The 22,339-nt window shown below is 33.3% G+C and overlaps 1 protein-coding gene across 1 annotated transcript; it reads left to right on the top strand.

The window, feature by feature from the left end:
• The first annotated feature begins 1,796 nt into the window (after window positions 1–1,796).
• On the top strand, window positions 1,797–20,345 carry ASZ1 (ankyrin repeat, SAM and basic leucine zipper domain containing 1). The gene is made up of 9 exons (XM_019931074.3): window positions 1,797–1,904; window positions 2,451–2,585; window positions 4,328–4,446; window positions 5,876–5,951; window positions 6,901–6,957; window positions 9,102–9,211; window positions 15,233–15,338; window positions 16,162–16,275; window positions 19,940–20,345. The coding sequence occupies exons 1-9, from the start codon at window positions 1,800–1,802 to the stop codon at window positions 20,090–20,092; spliced, it is 975 nt and encodes a 324-aa protein (XP_019786633.2). The 5' UTR covers window positions 1,797–1,799; the 3' UTR covers window positions 20,093–20,345.
• Window positions 20,346–22,339: the final 1,994 nt, after the last annotated feature.

Below are 22,339 nucleotides of genomic sequence, written 5' to 3'. Positions count from 1 at the left end.
ATTACCAATGTTGTTTTTTACGGAACTAGAACAAAAAATCTTAAATTTTTTATGGAGACACAAAAGACCCCAAATAGCCAAAGCAGTCTTGAGTGTAAAGAACGGAGCTGGAGGAATCAGACTCCCTAACCTCAGAATATACTACAAAGCTACAGTAATCAAGACAGTATGGTACTGGCACAAAACCAAAACATAGATCAATGGAACAAGATAGAAAGCCCAGAGATAAACCCATGCACCTATAGTCAACTAATCTATGACAAAGGAGGCAAGGATATACAATAGAGAAAAGACAGCTCTTCAATAAGTGGTGCTGGGAAAACTGGACAGCTACATGTAAATGAATGAAATTAGAACTTTCCCTAACACCATACACAAAAATAAACTCAAAATGGATTAGAGACCTAAATGTAAGACCGCACACTATTAAACTCTTAGAGGAAAACATAGGAACAACACTCCTTGACATAAATCACAGCAAGATCTTTTTTGATCCACCTCCTAGAGTAATGGAAATAAAAACAAAAATAAACAAGTGGGATCTAATGAAACTTCAAAGCTTTTTCACAGCAAAGGAAACCATAAACAAGATGAAAAGACAACCCTCAGAATGGGAGAAAATATTTGCAAACGTATCAACGGACAAAGGATTAAGCTCCAAAATATATAAACAGCTCATGCAGCTCAATATTAAAAAAACAAACCACCCAATCCAAAAATGGGCAGAAGACCTAAATAGACATTTCTCCAAAGAAGACATACAGATGGCCAAGAAGCACATGAAAAGCCACTCAACATCACTAATTATTAGAGAAATGCAAATGAAAACTACAATGAGGTATCACCTCCCACCAGTAAGAATGGGCATCATCAGAAAATCTACAAACAGCAAACGCTGGAGAGGGTGTAGAGAAAAGGGAACCCTCTTGCACTCTTGGTGGGAATGTAAATTGATTCAGCCACTATGGAGAACAGTATGGAGGTTCCTTAAAAAACTAAAAATTGAACTACCATATGATCCAGCAATCCCACTACTGGGCATATACCCAGAGAAAAAAACATAATTTCAAAAGACACATGCACCCCAATGTTCATTGCAGCACTGTTTACAATAGCCAGGTCATGGAAGCAGCCTAAATGCCCATGAACAGACGAATGGATAAAGAAGAAGTGGTACATATATACAATGGAATATTACTGAGCCATAAAAAGGAATGAAATTGGGTCATTTGTTGAGACGCAGATGGATCTAGTGACTGTCATACAGAGTGAAGTAAGTCAGAAAGAGAAAAACAAATATCATATATTAACGCATATATGTGGAACCTAGAAAAATGGTACAGATGAACCAGTTTGCAGAGCAGAAATTGAGACACAGATGTAGAGAACAAACGTATGGACACTAAGGGGGGAAAGAGGCGGGGGGGGTTGGTGGTGGTGGTGGAATGAATTGGGCGATTGGGATTGACATGTATACACTGATGTGTATAAAATAGATGACTAATAAGAAGAATCTGCTGTATAAAAAAATAAAATTCAAGAATTTAAAAAAAAACCACATTTCTTCACTAGAGGGTGCTGTGTAAGCATTCAATACTTTTAAGAGTGTAATCTCCCTTATATTTATTTATTTGCTGGAAAATTGGATTTTCGGATCCCCTGATTTCTGAAAAGCTTTCATGTTTCTTTACTTTCAAAACAACACTGATGGTATTATGTGTGGTAAATTTCATGGCTTTGAAGAACTGTTAAGGGCAGCATTGACACAGTTTCTTTTTTTCCTCCTCTGTAGGAGACTTATGACTCCCATCATGTATGCTGCACGGAATGGTCACCCTCAGGTTGTTGCTCTCCTTGTTGCTCATGGAGCAGAAGTTAATACCCGGGATGAGAATGGCTATACTGTGAGAACCGATTGTACAGTGTTCCTTTTTATCTCTAGGATGTTAATATCTTATTATCAGTAGACCACAAGGGAGGTTTTTTAAGAAGTAAAAATTATAGAAGGGCTGGGATGTAATTGCTGTGCAGTGAAGAAAAGCAACAGCTTAAATGGGAAAAAAGAAATTATCTGTTTCTCTTGGTCCTCACCCTTGACACAAGAAACTGTAACACACTACAATGCCTGGATTCTGGAATACAAATGGAATTCTTTTTTATAGAAAACAGTTCTGTGATTGGCAGATAAATCGTTTTATTCTATAACATCACTTGTCTGTGTAAAACATTATTTGGTCTTACAAAATCAGTGAACACTGGCAGTCTGCTTTGCAATTACAACTTTGGAAATAGGTTTACATTTTATTGTGAAATGATGAGATTGCATCATTCCATTAATTAACCATGTTCACTTTTTTATTGTGCCATAAATACTGTTGAAAAGTTTTCCCCTCTGTGTCATATACACTCCCTCTCTTTAAACAGTCTTCTTTTTTTCCCCCTACTTACAGGCTTTAACATGGGCAGCACATCAGGGTCATAAAAATGTAGTTTTGAAGTTGCTTGAACTTGGAGCTAATAAAATGATACAAACCAAAGATGGAAAGACACCAAGTGAGATTGCAAAAAGAAATAAACATCTAGAGGTATCCTGTTATTAAACTAATTTTTCTTAGCCTATATTATTGTTTGTAAAACTTTTGTTTTGTTAGAACTTACTACTAAAATAATAGTATATCTGGCTATTATTAAATGTTTCAATGTGTAATTTTCTTCCAGCCAGGTAATGAAAACTTTATATTACTAGAGTATTTATCTTTCACTAAATAAGAGGAATTTATAATGTGGTAATTTAAAAACTATATAAAGGGATAATAAAGTCTTATCTAGCCCTAGAAATAAAATTGTAATAGACTTTAAATGTTTATTTAAACATTTCCAACTGGTTCAGATTTTCAAAAATTAGTGTATTGACAGTTAGTAAAATTTCAAAATTTGCACATGTAATTAAACTATTGTTTTAAAATTTTAATTAATACATATTAAACAATTTAAAAATTAAATCCTTTAAGCTACATTTACCTCTGTACATTTGACAAGGTATGTAATAAATTGATAACATGCTTGGGTATATGATTTACAGTCATTCAGATCTTAAAGTCAGTAATAAATATTTGCCATACATTAAATTATTGATGTAAACTTTTGGTCTGAATATTAAAGCCTTCAGCCAAAGGTGTGTAATTTCTAAGCAAGGATCAAATATAGTACAACTGTAAATCTAAGTTATATAGTTCAAGATCTTCTAAAACTGAGTTTCTGAATTTGAAAACTTGTAACATTCCAAAGTTTCCATCATATAATACTCAGACCATGCCAGTTTTGTTGCATGTAAAATAACTTCCTCTATTTTTTTATTATTATTTTTTTTTGCGGTACGCGGGCCTCTCACTGTGTAGCCTCTCCCGTTGCAGAGCACAGGCTCCGGACACGCAGGCTCAGCGGCCATGGCTCATGGGCCCAGCCGCTCCGCGGCATGTGGGATCCTCCCGGACCGGGGCACAAACCCGTGTCCCCTGCATCGGCAGGCGGACTCTCAACCACTGCGCCACCAGGGAAGCCCCACTTCCTCTATTTTTAAGCAGCCTATAAACATGCCTATCATTTTATAACTCAGATCTACATTTCCAAAATTATTCTAGTGTAAATGCTAATCACTGAAGCCCTGTGAAACTTTAAAAAGAAATTAACAGTTTTTCTACTAAGCTTTGGAAATTTGAAAACTTTTAATTAATATACTGCATCATTAAATTTAGGGTAGATGACAGTGAATTTGACATACTAAGAAATTTATGAACATCAAAGATTATTTTGAGTCATAAAGTGTTTCTTGAAGTGAGATTTGGTTTTGTATCTTGGCTGATTATATGACTTAAACTTGGCTTGCTAAAAAGTTAGAACTAAGAAGTTTGAAAACTAAGAAATTTCACATCTCTTTAAGGTGTACAGTTGAGATTTGTTTACCTTAGTCATGCTTCTTACTCTCTCTCTATTTAAAAATGTATTTAGGGCTTCCCTGGTGCCGCAGTGGTTGAGAGTCCGCCTGCCGATGCAGGGGACACAGGTTCGTGCCCCGGTCTGGGAAGATCCCAAATACCGCGGAGCGGCTGGGCCCGTGAGCCATGGCCGCTGAGCCTGTGCTCCGCGACGGGAGAGGCCACAACAGTGAGAGGCCTGCATACCGCAACAGAAAAAAAAAAATGTATTTAAAATATTTAGTCTTTCTGATTCACTTACCAAAATGGAAGTTTTAGTTTTGTTTTATATCTTGTTGAAAATATTATATTAATTACTATCTTGCTTTAATTTTTACTGTAACTTTTTTCAGATCTTCAACTTTCTTTCCTTGACTTTAAATCCTTGGGGAGGAAAGCTTCAACAGCTAACTAAAGAAGAGACTATTTGTAAACTATTGAGAACAGATTCTGATAAAGATCACATATTTAGGTAACATAGCATGTTTCTGTTCAACACAATACCTATAAATGAGTAAAAATTGTGCATGTTTTTTATTACTTATAGTAAATGTGATGACTTATTTAAAATATATATTTTAAACTTTTACAAGCATTTAAAAATATTACTTAGAAATGTCTGAATTTAAGTGCTTTGTTCTCCAGAATTTTAGAAAAATTTGATATACATGTACTAACAGTAATGAGAATAATTTTTTACTTTAAATAAAATATCAACAATACAGTTTTTTTCTAAAAGGTTCTAAGATTATATTTTTGTTAGTGTTCAAACTAGATTGCATCTTGCTCTCTAATTCTTTATAGCAGATTTCTGATTTTATAAGCTAAAAATAAAAATACGTTTTTTCCCCTGAACACAGTTGTTCAGTACATGGCCACAGCATTATCCTCTACTTACCTACGTTTAAAATAGTTAGTAAATTTTTACTTCCTACAATTAAAGAGATTTTCATGTGCAGACCGCTCACAAGGAATACAGCTGACCCTTGAACAATTCCGGGGGTTAGGGGCGCTCACCCTGCCCTTGGAAAATCTGTATCCAAGGTTCCTCCATCTCTGCAGTTCCACATCTGTGGATTCAACTAACCACGATTGTGTAGTACTATAGTATTTACTATTGAAAAAACTCCATGTGTAAGTGGGTCTGCACAGTTCAAACTGTGTTGTTCAGGGGTCAATTGTATAAATATTGGCAAATATTTTCCTTCTTAGGAAAAATGAGCTTCATTTTACTATCACCATTTTCTCTGTTTACTTAAATCTTCACTCAGGAAACCTTTCTTATTCCTTTGTATAACATAGGTCTAGTGGGTAAATTTGCAAATATAGGCATACCTCAGAGATATTGGGGTTCAGTTCCAGACCACCACAATAAAGCAAATATCACAATAAAGTGAGTTACGCAAATTTAAAAGTTATGTTTACACCATACTGTAGTCTATTAAGTGTGCGATAGCATTCTGTCTACAAAAACAATGTACATATATTAATTAAAAAATACTTTATTGCTAAAAAATGGTAACCATCATCTGAGCCTTCAGCAAGTTATAATAGCAACATCAAGAATCACCATAACAAATATAATAATGAAAAAGTTTGAAATATTTCAAGAATTACCGAAGTGTGACACAGATACACAAAGTGAGCAGATACCGTTGGAGAAATGACACCAGTAGACTTAGTTGACATAGGGTTGTCACAAACCTTCAATTTGTAAAAAACAATGTCTGCAGATAAAGCAATAAAGCAAAGCACAGTAAAACGACATATGCCTGTATATTCTACATAGACTCATGCTTACTCATTCTTATTCTCATTCTCTCTCTGCATCATAAATATATATTTATTATTTGTGCACTGATAGTCTGTTCTGAAATTGACATTGCTATAAATATGTATAGTTCATATACAGCATTTGGAGATCTGGAAATATTTTTACATGGTCTTGGACTTGAACATATGACAGATTTACTGAAGGTAAGATTTTGTTTAAGCTATGGTGAGTTATGTATGCATGTTTATTTGTTGGTTAACATAACATTAAATATTAATTCATAAGCATGCTTATGAAGGGGTGACAGATGTACTTTTCTCCATAACTTGTACTGTTGATACATCCCATTTTAAAATTACAAGCATTGTGAAAATTTATTATTATAGAAATTTACATAAATTAGAATCTGGCCCAAAGCATCACAGAACTCCTTGTACATCTAAGCCCTTAGTCTGTTTTTGCAGTTGCTGATCTTTGTGTATAGAATATTAGAAGCATGATTTTAAACCAAACAAACCAGGTATCAGATTCTTGCTCTAATGATTATTAACTGAAATATGTTACTTAAATCTCCTTTTTTTTCATAAGGATGGTAATACCTAGTGTAGGATTGTCATAAATATTAAATTAGATCATATGTGAAGCACTGTTGTAGGTATTTTAGGCATGCATTATGGGATTTGAGCAGATGACAGTTATCAGCCATTTAGCTGATACTGCAGCAGTAAAGCACTATTTAAGACAGGCTCTCCTTAAGAATATGCACATTCATTTAGGCAGTTTAGAATTGGGTTTCATTATACAATCGTGAAACTTCCTAATTGAGAAATATTCAGTAAAACCAAATTTTATTAATATTATACAATTATAAATTTTAAAAATTCATAAAACAATTTGTCAAATTTTATAGAGCTGTTTTCTTTTTATGTAAGCAAATATAAGTTGTAATACTTTTTTCTGAATCTGGGAAACTAGTTATGTTTATATTTTTTTTAGTAATTATACATATTATTATACTCATTACTATCTACCCAGTAGTTGAAAGTTTTTAGGCGGGTAGCATATAACTGACTAACTTATCTGTACAGTTGCCTACTTCCCCTTCTACTTTTTCATTTATATAGAAAGGTGGCATTTTTTTCTTTTCTACAGGAAAGGGATATAACTTTAAGACATCTTTTGACCATGACGAAAGATGAGTTTACAAAGGTTAGTATCAATTTCAAAAACTCCAGACATTATCTTTCATATTTTTAATAGTTTGAATCCTTTTATTTTCTATTTAAAAAATCCTACAGCTATAGACTGTGAGTGATCTTTTGCTAGGTTCCTCATTAGATATGATTATGGATAACCATATCTAAAATCTTCCATTCCAATATTAAGTTGCCTTAGGAATATTTAAAGACTTACTTAAAAGCTTTTGCACAGCAAAGGAAACCGTAAACAAGATGAAAAGACAACCCTCAGAATGGGAGAAAATATTTGCAAATGAAGCAGCTGACCAAGGATTAATCTCCAAAATTTACAAGCAGCTCATGCAGCTCAATATGAAAAAAACAAACAAACCAATCCAAAAATGGGCAGAAGACCTAAATAGACATTTCTCCAAAGAAGATATACAGAGTGGCAACAAACACATGAAAGAATGCTCAGCATCACTAATCATTAGAGAAATGCAAATCAAAACTACAATGACATATCAGCTCACACCAGTCAGAGTGGCCATCATCAAAAAATCTATAAACAATAAATGCTGGAGAGGGTGTGGAGAAAAGGGAACCCTCTTGCACTGTTGGTGGGAATGTAAATTGATACAGCCACTATGGAGAACAATATGGAGGTTCCTTAAAAAACTACAAATAGAACTACCATATGACCCAACAATCCCACTACTGGGCATATACCCTGAGAAAACCATAATTCAAAAAGAGTCATGTACCAAAATGTTCATTGCAGCTCTATCTACAATAGCCAGGAGATGGAAGCAACCTAAGTGTCCATCAACAGATGAATGGATAAAGAAGATGTGGCACATATATACAATGGAATATTACTCAGCCATAAAAAGAAATGAAATTGAGTTATTTGTGGTGAGGTGGATGGACCTAGAGTCTGTCATACAGAGTGAAGTAAGTCAGAAAGAGAAAAACAAATACCATATGCTAACACATATATATGGAATCTAAAAAGAAAAATGGTTATGAAGAACCTAGGGGCAGGATGGGAATAAAGACACAGACCTACTAGAGAATGGACTTGAGGACATGGGGAGGGGGAAGGGTAAGCTGGGACAAAGTGAGAGAGTGGCATGGACATACATACACTACCAGATGTAAAATAGATATCTAGTGGGAAGCAGCCACATAGCACAAGGAGATCAGCTCAGTGCTTTGTGACCACCTAGAGGGTTGGGATAGGGAGGGTGGGAGGGAGGGAGACCCAAGAGGGAAGAGATATGGGGACATATGTATATGTACAACTGATTCACTTTGTTATAAAGCAGAAACTAACACACCATTGTAAAGCAATTATACTCCAATAAAGATGTTAAAAAAAAGAATAAAGACTTAGAGTTGTTTTTTTTCATTCAGATTAGTTATGACATCTCAACTAAAACTGGTGGTTTATTTCTAAACATGAAATAGATCTGTAAAACAGTATAAAACAGGTTACTTAGAAATAAGATGTGGTTTTTTGTACATGTGGGTATAAACGTGTTCTTCAAATACTGCCTTTTGCTAGTTTCTCAAAATGACCAAGACTTATTATTTTGCTAATGAGTAGTATTAAGTAACAATTTGAAAATAGCTGTGGGAAATATCAGAGATACTTCAATAGGTAGGATACATAAAAAGGAATGATCTTCCTGAATGAGCACATTGGAAACTTGAAATCTTTACCATCACTGAAAATCAAACCATACTACTACTTAGCTAAATCCAGGATAGAAAATTTAGTTAATTCTAAAGGTAGAACATAGACAAAAAGAAGACTTAATTCTCAGTTAATCAGTGATAACATTTTAAATAATATTTTGAAGGAAAAATTGTTTTACTCTGGTTTTCTGGAAACATTATATATTAAAATCTAGTAATTTGTTTTTAGAATCCATCACAATTGTTATATAATGCAAAAAATTGACTATAGTTACTATATATCTAAATATTTTAGTGATGTAACCTAGTCAGTCCAGTTACAAGCAAACTTGTATATTTTTCAGTATGGTTTTATTCCAATATGTATCTATTTTTTTCAAGATGTTAATTAATCAAGTAGAAAACTTCTTCAGTAATTTTGTATATTGTTCAAGTATGACTACCTTATTGTACTTTAAAATCATTTCTACTTAGAATGGAATTACCAGTAGAGATCAGCAGAAAATTATGGCTGCTCTTAAAGAACTAGAGGTAGAAGAGATAAAATTTGGAGAATTACCTGAAGTGGCAAAGTTGGAAATCAGGTAAAATTAACCTACTGGTTTACATTAATACTGTTTAGAACCAACTTTCTTTTTTAATTGAATTTTGATAATGTCCAAGTTATTTTACTTAATACCATCATTTTGGCAGGGATATGGATAGTTCATTTTGCGATATATTGTGTTCTGAAGTAGAAATTACTTTATAAAGTCAGTTTTTACCAAGAAGCAAAACTAATGCATCTTCTTAACTTACATAGAAATATTTTTGTTGTATTTTTCCATTGCATTTTGTTAAATGAGTTAATTAAAAGATCCCATGCTTTTCATAGTGTAGCTCTTACTCTCTTTAAATCATATAAATGTCAGATTGAAGATTCAGAGGGTAATATTTTTGCTTAGGGCAATAAGAAAGCATTTCTCATGTACTCAGCTCTATTTTCAGCCTTATTCTTTATGAAATTATGTTATCAATATATAAAGTTCATTTCAATATTATAAACTTGTCAAACACTGATTAGTAGCAATATTAGTAATCTAAAATTTATTTTGAAAATAATGGTATTTGATTTTTTAAACATATTGTGGAACAGTAAATGATTTTTTTAACTTTTTATTTGAAATAATTTTAGATTCACAAGAAATTGCAGAGACGTACAGAAAGGTTCTATGTACCCTTCACCCAGTGTCACCCAGTATACCCAGTTATCTTGCATAACTATAGTACAATATCAAAACCAGAAACTGACATTTTTCTGGTTTGTATTTGTATTTCATTAGTTATACACGTGCTCATTTGTGTGTGTGTGTGTGTGCGTGTGTGTATAGCTCTATGCAATTTTGTCATGTGTGTAGCTTCTCATAACCACTGCCACAATCAATATACTTAACATACCATCACCACAATGCTACCACATACTACCCCTTCATAGCTCCCACCACCCCTCCCCCATCCCTAAAACTAGCAATCGATAATTTGTTATCCATCTTTAAAATGATGTTATTTCATGAATGTTACATAAATGCAATCATACAGTATGTATCCATTTTTGATTGGCTTTATTCAGTCAGCCCAATTTCCTTGAAGTTCATCCAAGTCTATAAAATATAATACTTACAAGTGCAGTAGTATAGTGTAGCCTGCCTAACACTAACATTGCAACTATGAGAAACATTAATTAAACATAGGAATAATAAGTTTCCACACCATTTTAAAATTTAGATAAGTCTTCTAGGGGATAATTTAGATGATCCAGATTTCTTTAAAAATGTTATTGCAAAATTATTTCCCTTTCTCTAACTGTATCTCCTTTTAACAAGATGATCTATATTCAAAATAATGCCTCATCATTGTTTCAAAATAACATTGCATCTCTTAAATATCTAAGTACATTGTAAAGGATTTCAGTTGTGAGGACTTAAATCAGCAAACTTTGAATCTCTTTGTTCATTTTCTTTACTTTCTAATTTATTGCTTCTATGAAGGAATATTCTGAGTTCTACATGACTGAATTGCAAATTAAATTTTTTAATATAACTTATTTGTATGATGTCAGAGTTACCTCTATGAATTTTCATTGTTGAGATTTAATAGACTTAAAGAATGTACAGAATCCTGAATGGTTCACTTATTAAAACTGCTGAATTTTTTAAAAAATAAAACTGGCGGACATATATTTCAGGAATTTGACCTTGTTATTAAATCACAGACTTTGTTTACATGCTGTTATGGAAAAGGTTTTACTTCCCATTTGTTCAAAGTCATTCTTTAAGGAAGAAATTAGTCATTAAGTCATAAGAAAACTAACAGCAGGAAAAGTTGAACTGATTGATTATAATCTTCTGGTAATGTGACTTCAACAATTTAGCTACTGATTTATTTTAAGATACTTTTCTTCTATGTGTTCAGTTTTATAAAATAGTCTGTTACAGGAACACACATGCACAGTACATTTACTTTTTTCTACAGTTGGCCTTAGTATGTTTTCAGAATTAGAGAATGCAATCTAAAAATACTAATAACCATTTCATTACTACTTTGAGATATTTTGAACACAAATATTTTCACCCATGTCTTGACATTTTCAGCAGTTTCTGCCCAGACCTTTTTTCTGAGGCTTTTTGATACTTACTTAAATGTATCAAAAGCATCTCAAAATTATGTCTACTTAGGAAATGATTTCTCCTCCAAAAAAAATTTGTATAGATGCAAATTTTCACACAAAAAATACATTGTTCACATCTATTATAAATATTCATCCAATATAAACTTGGAAACTCTAAATATTTAAGGTGAATGGTTGGATTATATTACATCAGTATAATTATTTTATTCTGTTGTTTAAATTATTTTGAGATTTAATGTCATGGAAAAATACTCATAATAATATAAAAGGCAATATAAAACAGAGTGTGAGGTATAATGCCAGTTGTATATATTCATATGAAAAATACTAGAAGAAAATGTGTACTATAAGAAAATATTCTGTAAGAAAATATTACCAGTCATTATCTTTGGGTGATAAAAGTATTGGTAATTTTAGATTTTTCCAGATAGTCTACAGTGAGCACATAGTACTTCTGTTTGGAGTACCTTTATTTAAAGTATAAATTTTATCCTAATACTTAACTTCACATTTTTAAAATATGGCCTGTTGTTTCAGTCAACTTACACTTTGTTGTGCTGCAGTAACAAATAACTTCTGAATCTAAATAACTTACAGAAACAAAGTTTATTTCTTGATCGCCTATATCATGGATCAGCTGCAGTGAATCTCCTCCTTATTATTCTGAAAACAGGCTGGAGAAATAGCCCCACCTCGAACTGTTCAAAAGTTACATAGTCACTTCCAGTCATATTTTATTTGCCAAAGCAAGTCATATGGCCAAGCCTCTTGTAATCCTCTGGCAGAGAGAGGCCTGGTAGTATTTGGCTCAGTAGAAGACATGACAATTTGATCAAATAATATAGTCTACCATACGTATGCCATATCTGCTTATTTTGAAATCCTTAAATAAGTACAAAATTATCAGGGCTGCCATGTAAAGGTATGTAGGTTGTACAGCTGTGGGGTGGGGGCTGGGCAGCCAGTCACACAGTGTATGATGAAAGGCACATTTTTGAGTTGTGTTTTTTATAATTTGCCTATCCATATTCAGTGGCCCTGAAAATTATACATCACAAGAAAGGTATATATTTTGCTTTCATCCATTAAGATTATGTAATTTTGTTAATAATAGTATTTGCTTATTTGAACTGAGTTGTTAACTTAGTCTTCCTTGAGAATAAGAGCTTATAAGTTTATATTCCACATATATATGTGTGCTTTGACTATCTAGAATAATATACCTGCTATCATTTTGAATGACAGTTCTCAATGGATCTTAATTTCCTTAAGAATCATTACATAAAAAATATATAGGGCATTAATGAATTACTTATTCAAGTACTTATTTTTTCATTGATAATAAATAAAATTTGAGTAAAGAGCACTAAAATATAAGTTTTAAGTATACCTTATATAAACACTACATGGAAACAGAAAAATTAATACAAGTAATGACTGCTGTTGTTTCGACAGAAAAATATGTTCAAGTTCTGTTCTTTCTTGAGCAAAAAGCAGAAAGAAAATTAATAAAGAAGAATTATATTTATTTGGAAATGTTTTTATAAATACCACTTTTGCTAGATAGAACAAGAGCTTATCTAAATTTTTTTATTTCAATTTGCTTTTATAAAGCAGTCATCAGATACTTTTCATAGTTGGTGACTTGATTATATATATATTATATTTGTAAAGTTTAAAGTCTTTATTTTGTATAAACTGTTTATTTTTCAATCTAATAGCTAAGAGAAAAGATTTCTTTTAAATTAAAATACTATATAGAAGTCGTGTCTTAGAGAAAAGTTTGCTATTAAGTTTCATTAGAGGTTGTCCTTGCTTGCTTTTTATAACCTTTCCTCCTAGAAACAGCATGAAAGAAACTTTGTACAGTGTACAGTCAAAACTTCTACCTATAAGAATTTCATTTTGACTCAGAAGTAGCTTTTAGTCCCATTGTATTAGTTTTTGTGTGAATTTTTATTATAATAGATACTGCTAAATAACTCTCCAGAAAGGTCATCTCACAGATTTGTCAACTCTTGATACTAATGATCTACCTAATTTTTGTCATTCCACTAGAATATAACATCTTATTTTAATCCCATGTTTATTATCCATTTAAAATTTTCTTTTTTCTTTTCCTCTGAGTTACCTATTCTTATCCTTGGTCCCCTTTTCTATTTGGCTGTGTTAGTTTCTTTGTAGCTTTCACAATAAATTGGCTTCTGTCTTTGAAACTAATCTAGTCATCAGTATCTCTTCATTGTCTGAATCATTGGACTAATCCTAATTATTTAACATGCTTGACTTTTTTCCTCCATCTTGAATCTATTCCCTTCAATACCTTTCATAACAGACCTTAACTCCTGATTTTCTTTTTCTCAGGCTACTTTTCCTTTGATAGCTTTTTTCTTCTACCCCTATCAACTCTCCCCTCTTCACAATATGTATCTTTTTTCTTTGTGGTCCCTCCATGACCATTGTTTTGATTTCTACTGGTGACCAAAATTATAGACATTTCTGATACTTCTGTGGTTTGTGCCTATATTCATAATTGCAGGAAAGACTGAAATTCTGTTAGAGGTTAGTGAAAATAAACATGTAGTTTTTCCCCATGTAAGTTCATCAACTCCCTGAATTCTGTGTAGCCTCATGAGGCTGTGGACCCCAGGATAAGTACCTACAAGACTGACATTTCTACTTGCCACCTACATGTCTCATATCATTGCCATCATCATCATTATTAAGTTTGTTTAAATGCTATATATATACTAGACAGAATGCTAGGTGCTTTTCACATGTTACCTCCTTCAGTCCTCCTGACACTCCTTTTACCTCAGTTCTACAGATACGGAAATATTTGGCTGAAGATTAGGTTTGCCCAAGATCATAAAGCTGTGGAAGCTGAATTCAAACTCAGGTCTTCCTGACACTAGAGACTGTGTTCTTAATTATTATGCTATATTGCTTTCTCTTCACCCCACTTCTTTCTCCACCACCCGCCCCCAAATTCACTTCCCTGCTTGGTAGTGCCATCTTCCACTGCAACCAAAGAACTTAGAATAAGCCTAGACCTTTCCTTTTCTTTTACGTGCAATCCATCACCAACTTCTTCAGTTTATTCTCCTAAACATTTCTTAAACTAGTCTCCTAATTATTCTATTTCCACTTTTTGTTTTCCTTTAATCCACACCACTCCCCAAATAAACTTTCTCGTACGAAAATCTGATTTTCTATTTTCCTGTTTAAAATTCTTTAGTAACTGTACATTATCCAAACGATAATATTCCATTCCTTAGCATGTCACGAAAGTTCCTTAAACAAGTGATCCTGTACAGCCTCCTTTCTTACGACTTTCCCATAATTGTGCTTTTTAGTTATACCTTGGAGACCTACTACCCCTGTTCTTTCGCACCTGCTATTCTCTCCGTCCAGAATCTCTTTTCTTCCTTACCTGACAAACTTATTTTTAAGCTCCAGACTCAGTTCAAGTATGAACTCTATGAAGCATAACTAAATCCCTATTCCCATTATACTAGATTCATTATGTCTGAGTTTTAGATGTCTCAACTATAAACTACTGTTAATAACATCTACCTTACAGGAGATGTTGGGAAGAATTTAAAAAATAATAAATGTAAAATAACTAGTGCAGTGCCTTCACATAATAGACATTCAAATATTGGCACCTTTATGTTCCTTCTTCATATGTCCCTGTGAATAACAATGTTATAATTCTATGTCTGCTTCTCATCCTGAACTTTGAGATCCTCAAGATTGGATGCTTGGTTTTCTTTGTATGCTCAAAGTCTGTTTCAGTTGCTAATACAAAGTAACTATTCTACAAATATTTTTTTAAAGAATCTAATAAATGTTATGACTAGACATTGAATAACTAGCCAAGTAAAATGGAGTAAATTGTTCATATTAGTGATTCCTTTTTATTTCCTCTCTTTAGTGGTGATGAGTTCCTCAACTTTCTTCTGAAATTAAACAAACAGTGTGGCCATTTAATAACAGCTGTACAGAACATTATTACTGAGTTGCCTGTAAATTCTCAGAAGGTATTCTACAAGTTATTAAATGAAGAAAAGTATGAATGCTGGAGAACATTCCAGATAAGTTAATGATAACTCAATAAACTGTAATGATCTGGTAAAACTGTGTCCTCTGTAAAATCACCTAAGATCTAAATAAGTCAATTTATTTAATATTACTTTTTTATACTAATTAATTGAAAAACTTTGTGTTCTAGCCCCCAAGAAAAGGAAAATGAGTCAGACCAAAAGTTAAACTGATCTGTGTATTGAACTTACCATTTGTTCTTAAAGGGAATTTAATTGTTTAAAATATAAAGTGACAGGAGACCCAAGTGAAAGTTGAAACAAAACAGTGTGTTGAGTGTTATTAAAAACCATTTCAATATAAGGATTTTTTAATGAAGGAAATTTTAAATAGAGAAAGTGTAAGTGACCTGTAAAAGCAAACTTGTTTTGTAAAGTTTTTCATGTGATTTGGCTTTAGCTATTTGCATATAGTGAAAAATATTTAATGCACTTGTTTTCCTATGATTTTTATATAACACTAATATGGGAATCATGTCATTCTTCAAACCTTCATGACTTTATTCACCATAAGTATTTTTATTACTAATATTAGTCTCCATGGTGATATATATATTTAATAAATGCATTCAGGAAACTGATTTGACTATTTATATAAAAATACTGAGTTCTTTTGGTGTCAGGATTTATCCTGAATAAAAAAATGCTTTTCAGTTATGTAATTTAATTTAATATTTGATAATGTTGTATACTTTTTGTGGATATAAAGTTGTGAAAAGTTGCTTTCCATTCTTTAAAATGTAACTTTTGAAAATATTAACAGATAGTACTAGAATGGGCTTCTCCCCGGAATTTTACTTCAGTTTGTGAAGAACTGGTTAGTAATGTTGAAGACTTGAGTGAAGAGGTCTGCAAACTAAAAGACTTAATTCAGAAGGTATTTAAATATTTAAAATTAAAAAGGGGGAAGATTATTTACAGCATAATATGTTAGACAATGAAGCAGTTCTGACGAGCAACTTAAGCTCCCACTAGACAGTTGGAGAAAGGACAGTTTTCAAAGGAAGAAATATACATAGGAAACAAACTTTGTTGGTCATTAATGAAATGCATACTGAAAGAACAGTGATATATCATTTTCATCCTATAAATTAGCAGGGAATGTATTACCCTACCCATTACTGGTTATAGTTCATCAAACATAGTATTTTCATGTGAGACTGATGTCTAAACCACTTTCAAAAACAGTTTGGCAAGATGTGGCAAGGACCATAAAAATATTTGTATCTTTAATAGTACTAGTTTAATGATTCCAAAATTATATGTACGTAAATGTCCTATACGAGAATGATTTAATAAATTATGGTATAACCGTTTCTTATAATGATATGCAGCCAGTTGAAAATATAATGAAAAGAATATATCAACTTGTTAAAGAAGTTCTATTTCTAATTTTTATTTACATATATAAATGTGAATATAAAAAAACTACCAAAGATGAAATGTTATTAGCTCTGTTAATGAGGTAGGGTTGTGGATAAAATATTCCTTCTATTTTCTAGACTTTTTTTTTGGCTGCATTGGGTCTTCGTTGGGGCACACGGGCTTTCTTTAGCTGCGACAAGCGGGGGCTCCTCTTCGTTCTGGTGCACGGGCGTCTCATTGTGGTGGCTTCTCTTGTTGCGGAGCCCGGGCTCTAGGTGCGCGGGCTTCAATAGTTGTGGCACATGGATTTAGTTGCTCTGCGTCATGTGGGATCTTCCCCAGACCAGGGCTCGAACCTGTGTCCCCTGCATTGGCAGGTGGATTCTTAACCACTGCGCCACCAGGGAAGCCCCTTCTAGACTTTCTATGGTATCTTTTATAATTTAACTTTTTAAAAGAGTATGGGTTTTTGGTTCTTGTTCCTATACTCATATAGAAGTATGTATTTTGGTTTAAGGACAGGTGATTTTTTTCCCCCTTTAAGAAAACTGGCTATAACAAAACCTAAGCTGCTAAAATAGAGAACTCTGTTGAAGGTAGATAATAAAGGGCAACACTTTCACTTGACTAAAGAACTCATTTCTGAGTCTCCACATCTAATAAATATATTTGATATCGATAAAGTTTTTGTGAAATATCTGATGTGAACATTAGATTATGCATTAAATTTTTATAGCATCAACCCATGTCATTTAATATTTTCATTAGTATTTTATCAAACAAGTTATTTTCCTCAAAATAAACTTTATACATGTTCCAGGCAATTTGTCATTCTAGCTATTAACATGTTCAGTCAAAAGGAGTCTTTTTTAAAAATGAGCAGAAAATTGTGAAGCAAATTCTACAAAATTATAGGGGGATAAAGACATTTAAAATAGGACAAATGAGCAATATATTTCACATTTTTTGTAGATGATAACTCCTTTCCAGAGAAAGGCATCTTAGAAGTTGTATTATCTCTGACATTTATTCATTCAACAAACCTAAGGGTGCCTCCTGTATGTCAGGCAACTGTGCTACACATTAGTTTCCTAATTATTCTCTCTACTTCCACTTTGTGTTCCTTTAATACACAGCACTCCCCAAATGAACTTTCTCATGCAAAACTATGATTTTATACTTTCTGAACTTGCTGACAACACGAAAATTATAGCACCATTCATCTTCACTATATCTATCATCTAGAAGAATTGAAGGGAAATGGTATTGATTTTACTCATTAGCATGGTGTTTTTCATGGGGATGCAAGAGAAATTTGTAAGGATTTGTGTAAAGATACTTCCTGCAAAGCATCAACCTTTAATGTTTAGTGTAAGAAATTCCCTAAGACATCTTTGTCTCAGGATTGATAATTATTTGTTTTCTCCAAGATGAACTAAAAACATCTGGGGAGGTGGGGTGGAGGATTAAGATGAAATTAGAGCGAGCACCCAGATTTTTCTTAAAGGGATGAAATTAAGAAACACTGCTTTCGGAGTGTAACTTTGACTTGAAAACATGAACAATTCAATCAGGTACCATAATATTTATTTTAATAAAGAGTACCTATAGAGAAAATTTTCAGCTTTCTTTAGCTAAATGGAAGGTTGTTTTTCTTTCGTCTTTTCTACCTTGAATCTATACATTTCTGTGTAAGGACTGGCCTTGAAAACATATTCATTGGTTCATAATAACAGCAGATATAGTTCTTTGGGCAGGAACGTCTTAATTTTGCAGCAAGCCTGTGCATTGGGTTTTCTTTGGATTAGGCTTAAACAAGTAATAATCACCAAGTAAGATTTTATTTAGAGAACTATGAGGCTTCCAGATTTGGGAGTATGCTATCATGCCTGTTAAGCTTATGATATTTTAGAGTTTACCAATAATAACAGAAGGGATTTTTTAAAAGAAACATATGAGCTATCATAGATAAGTATATGGAGGTAACAAAGAGAGAGGGTGGGAGAGGTCAAGGCCAGACTCTAACACCACATCATTCTCTTTCAAACCAACACACTGACAGGCTCCTGTCAGAAAGGGTCATTCTAAGTAATTGGTTAATAAAAGGAATGACTGTCTCAGGATCCAGTAAATGGAGCATCAGTGTCAAAAAGGAATCTGTTGCTGAATGAAGCCATTTGGAAGTTAGACCAAGAATACAGTATTAATGAGATTGGCATTGAAGTCCATCTTCTACTATAAATTTGAAATTAATTTTGCAGGGTTTTTTAATTAAATATTTACACTGTAGATTTGAGAAGTAGTTATTTTTGCTAATGTTGAACGTATGTCACCACTCCAGCACAGGATGTTTCTAGTAAATATCACTCTGTAAATGTGCCTGATTCTTTTTATCTTTGAAGGATCTTTTGGTTTCTGCTCATTCTCCCTCCTCTGCCTCTCCCCAGCAACTATCTCCTCCCTCTCCCTCCCCCCTCCCCCCCTCTCTCTCTCTCTCACACACACACTCACACACACACACACACACACACACACACACACACACACACACACGAGTTGAGAGGCCTTCTTTAGCAAGAAAGTTCTATGTATAGGAATTTAGAAACTGACTGGGTCATGTACTTTCATTGTTGAGACGTGCAAAAAGAACCACTGAAATTTTTGTTAACATTTGTTCCTGCGAATATATTTAAATAAAGGATTATACTTCTAGTGTTAGCATCGAATCTTCTAGTTTCTGTTGAATTTCATGTACTGTAGGTATGCCATAACAATACCTTTTTTAATAAGGTTCACTTTTTTTGTAAGAAATCAGTTGATATTTAATACAAAGAGAAAAACGACTGTCGTTCCTTATAGGTAGAAATAGAAACTTTAACATTAAAGGAACTTTATCTCCTGACATAAAAACATGTTTTTAAAATGTAATAATCTATAGAAGCATTTATTTTTAATGTAAAACTAATAGTCTACTACAGTGGGATCCTGGTTGAAAGAAAGACTGTCTTTTAAGATTTTGAATCTTTACTTTAAATCTTCCACGGGAATCTTGCATTTAGGCTACATCTAAATCAAGTGATTAACATGGATATTTTGATATTTTTTAAAATCAAAGATATTTTTATTTTCACTGTACTGCACATTAACTTTTTCATTTTTCCCATACTAAACATTAGTTGCAAAATGAACGAGAAGATGATCCAACTCGTATACCGTTAACGGAAGAAGTATCTGCATGGAATAGTAGACTTTTGAAGAGGACAGCTATCACCGTATGCGGATTTGGGTTTCTTCTTTTCATTTGCAAGCTAACTTTTCAGAGAAAATAACCCTAATATTTGTTTTGAGTAATTATGTATATCTTATTCACATTACCTAAAAATGTTGCTTTAACTGTTTGTGGCACAGTATAACTACATTCTTAGCCAACACTCCATAGGAAAAATTATGATAGCTTACTGCAGAATGTTTTTCTTTAGAAAGTGGTTTGTCAGTTTGAGTTGACAATATAATTTGTTATATTTTTATGTTAACTTTGATCAAGCAGTAAATTATAAGTGATTCTTAAGTTTGATCCTATCCTATGACTCTAATAAATAACATTTAAAATAAATAAAAGTTTTATCTAATATTCTTTGACATTTATAAAAGTGTGTTCATTTGTCACAGTGAATCTTACACTATTGTAAAGTGTTCATAAATTAGGAGCTTTCTTTTAGTTCTTATTTTTCCCTTCCATTATTATGTAATAAGGAATTTCTTATTTAGTTTTTTTAGTTATATATCATTATAAGGAAATTATTAACTTGAGAGTAGTTTAGAGAATGCAAAGTATAAAGATAAAATGTAAAATTTTTGAATTATGGATTAAAACCTAGGGAAAATATTTTAAATGTAGATTTTAAAAAGCAGAAAATTCAGAGAGTAGTGTGGAAAGCCTAAAGCACATTACAATTTTTTATGTAATGTACTTTTGGGAACATATGACATGTACTATGTGTAACATTCTTGAGGATGGTATGAAAGTGAATGGCATTTGGCGTATAATTTCTCATACCAATCTAAAGAAGTAATGCACGATTTCTTTGTGGGGCTTTTTTTTTCAAAATCAAAATAATAATATTCAGATTTTAAAAGTGAGGTTAATAAAAAGGCAGGCCTAATTTAGCAGGCAATATAGTAGTTAAATCTTGCTTGACTTAGTACCGTACTTAGAACAGATGCAGTTGATCTACAACTGGGATAACAGTGCTTTTAGCAGTGCTCTTTTTGACTGTCTGTTTTTAATCTCTCCGATAGGCTGTCTGCCTCATTTGGTATTATACCCAACCCTTAGGCTCCACTAATTACTGGTTGATTGCTCTACTGTTTTGACATGCCCTGGGGCATGAATTGCTCAGCAGTCTCATAGAATTAAATTTGGACAGGGGTAATTTTTGAGGCCAGCTTTTGAGGCTTATTCTGATCAGGGAAGGGTCCTGCTCAGCTGTCTCTTGCCCTGGTTCTCTCTGGTGAACTGGCTGGCCTAGTTCACCTTAGAGGAGCTGTTGTCTTCAGGAGTGCCCTTAGGTTTGATTTTCTCCACATTCTCTTTCAAATGAAGTCAGTTCCTTTGCGGAGAACTCTGAAACTCTCTTTCTTATGGACTGCTTCTCCCCCCTGGACAAAATCTCTGAGCCACTCCTCTGAGTGCTGGGTGGGGCAGTAGCCTTTGGTCTTCTGCGTTTGCTTCTTACAGTTCTGCCCTATAAGTGAGCTGGCGAAAGGAAGATCGCGGCCTTAGTGTTCTGGCCTGCCATTCCTGGGGTAGAGTTCTCATCCTGTGAGGCTCAACGGAAGGAGAGAGCCCTCAACCTCTCAGCCACACTCATCAGAATTTAGCTGCTCAAGCTTGGAGTTGGAGAGCATTAGAAAAGCTGGAGGATTGCCCTTCAGATGAGATATGGTAACTCTTATTTGGGAGCTGAGGGGAGAGGGAGCCCCATCTTCTTGGCCACATCCACCCAGAGCTTTTGGAGCTTTTGCTAAACTGAGATGACTTGGGGTTGCCGGGAGGCAGGTGGTAAGGGAGAGATTGGATCAGTGGCTCAGTGTTCTGAGTTTTAGTAGGTTTTCTTGAATAAATGTTTTTTCATTTGTTCTGAGCCCTTAGGACTCTGCAAAGACTTTAAAGTGCCAATAAAAACGTTACACTGGACGTACGTGACACATTTGTTCGTTATTAGAGGAACTAATTCAAAACTATTTGAGCAACGTTCTGTTATATTCCTCTACCTGTAAATTCAGATTATCTTATCAATATTCTACACAAAATGAACAAATTTTTATATTGCATAACTTGGAGAGAGAGTAAATAAAATGACATTTTCAGAAGTGTCACCATCTCTGGACTTATCTCTGTAAGGCAGTATTATTCACGTTTCTCTTCCCAACTGATCTTTCATAATTGTTTCCATGAATTTTCTTCCTTCCTGGAATCGTTCTAACACTTTAATCTTCTGTATTTTCTTTCCTTTTGAAGGCCATGTCTGCTGTGACGTGCTCCCTCTTCCCTCTCAACCCCTAACCTTCACTTT

This window comes from Tursiops truncatus, chromosome 9, assembly GCF_011762595.2.
Source record: "Tursiops truncatus isolate mTurTru1 chromosome 9, mTurTru1.mat.Y, whole genome shotgun sequence".
NCBI lineage: Eukaryota > Metazoa > Chordata > Mammalia > Artiodactyla > Delphinidae > Tursiops > Tursiops truncatus.
This window is presented reverse-complemented; position numbering and strand designations above follow the sequence as displayed.

What these genes read in the sequence shown, in the direction of transcription:
- ASZ1 (XM_019931074.3), top strand. Translation starts at nt 1,800, where the DNA reads ATGACTCCCATCATGTATGCTGCACGGAATGGTCACCCTCAGGTTGTT. An exon ending in GGGATGAGAATGGCTATACT is followed by an intron (nt 1,905 to 2,450) that starts GTGAGAACCGAT and finishes CCCTACTTACAG; the next exon opens with GCTTTAACATGGGCAGCACA. An exon ending in TGCCTGTAAATTCTCAGAAG is followed by an intron (nt 15,339 to 16,161) that starts GTATTCTACAAG and finishes AAATATTAACAG; the next exon opens with ATAGTACTAGAATGGGCTTC.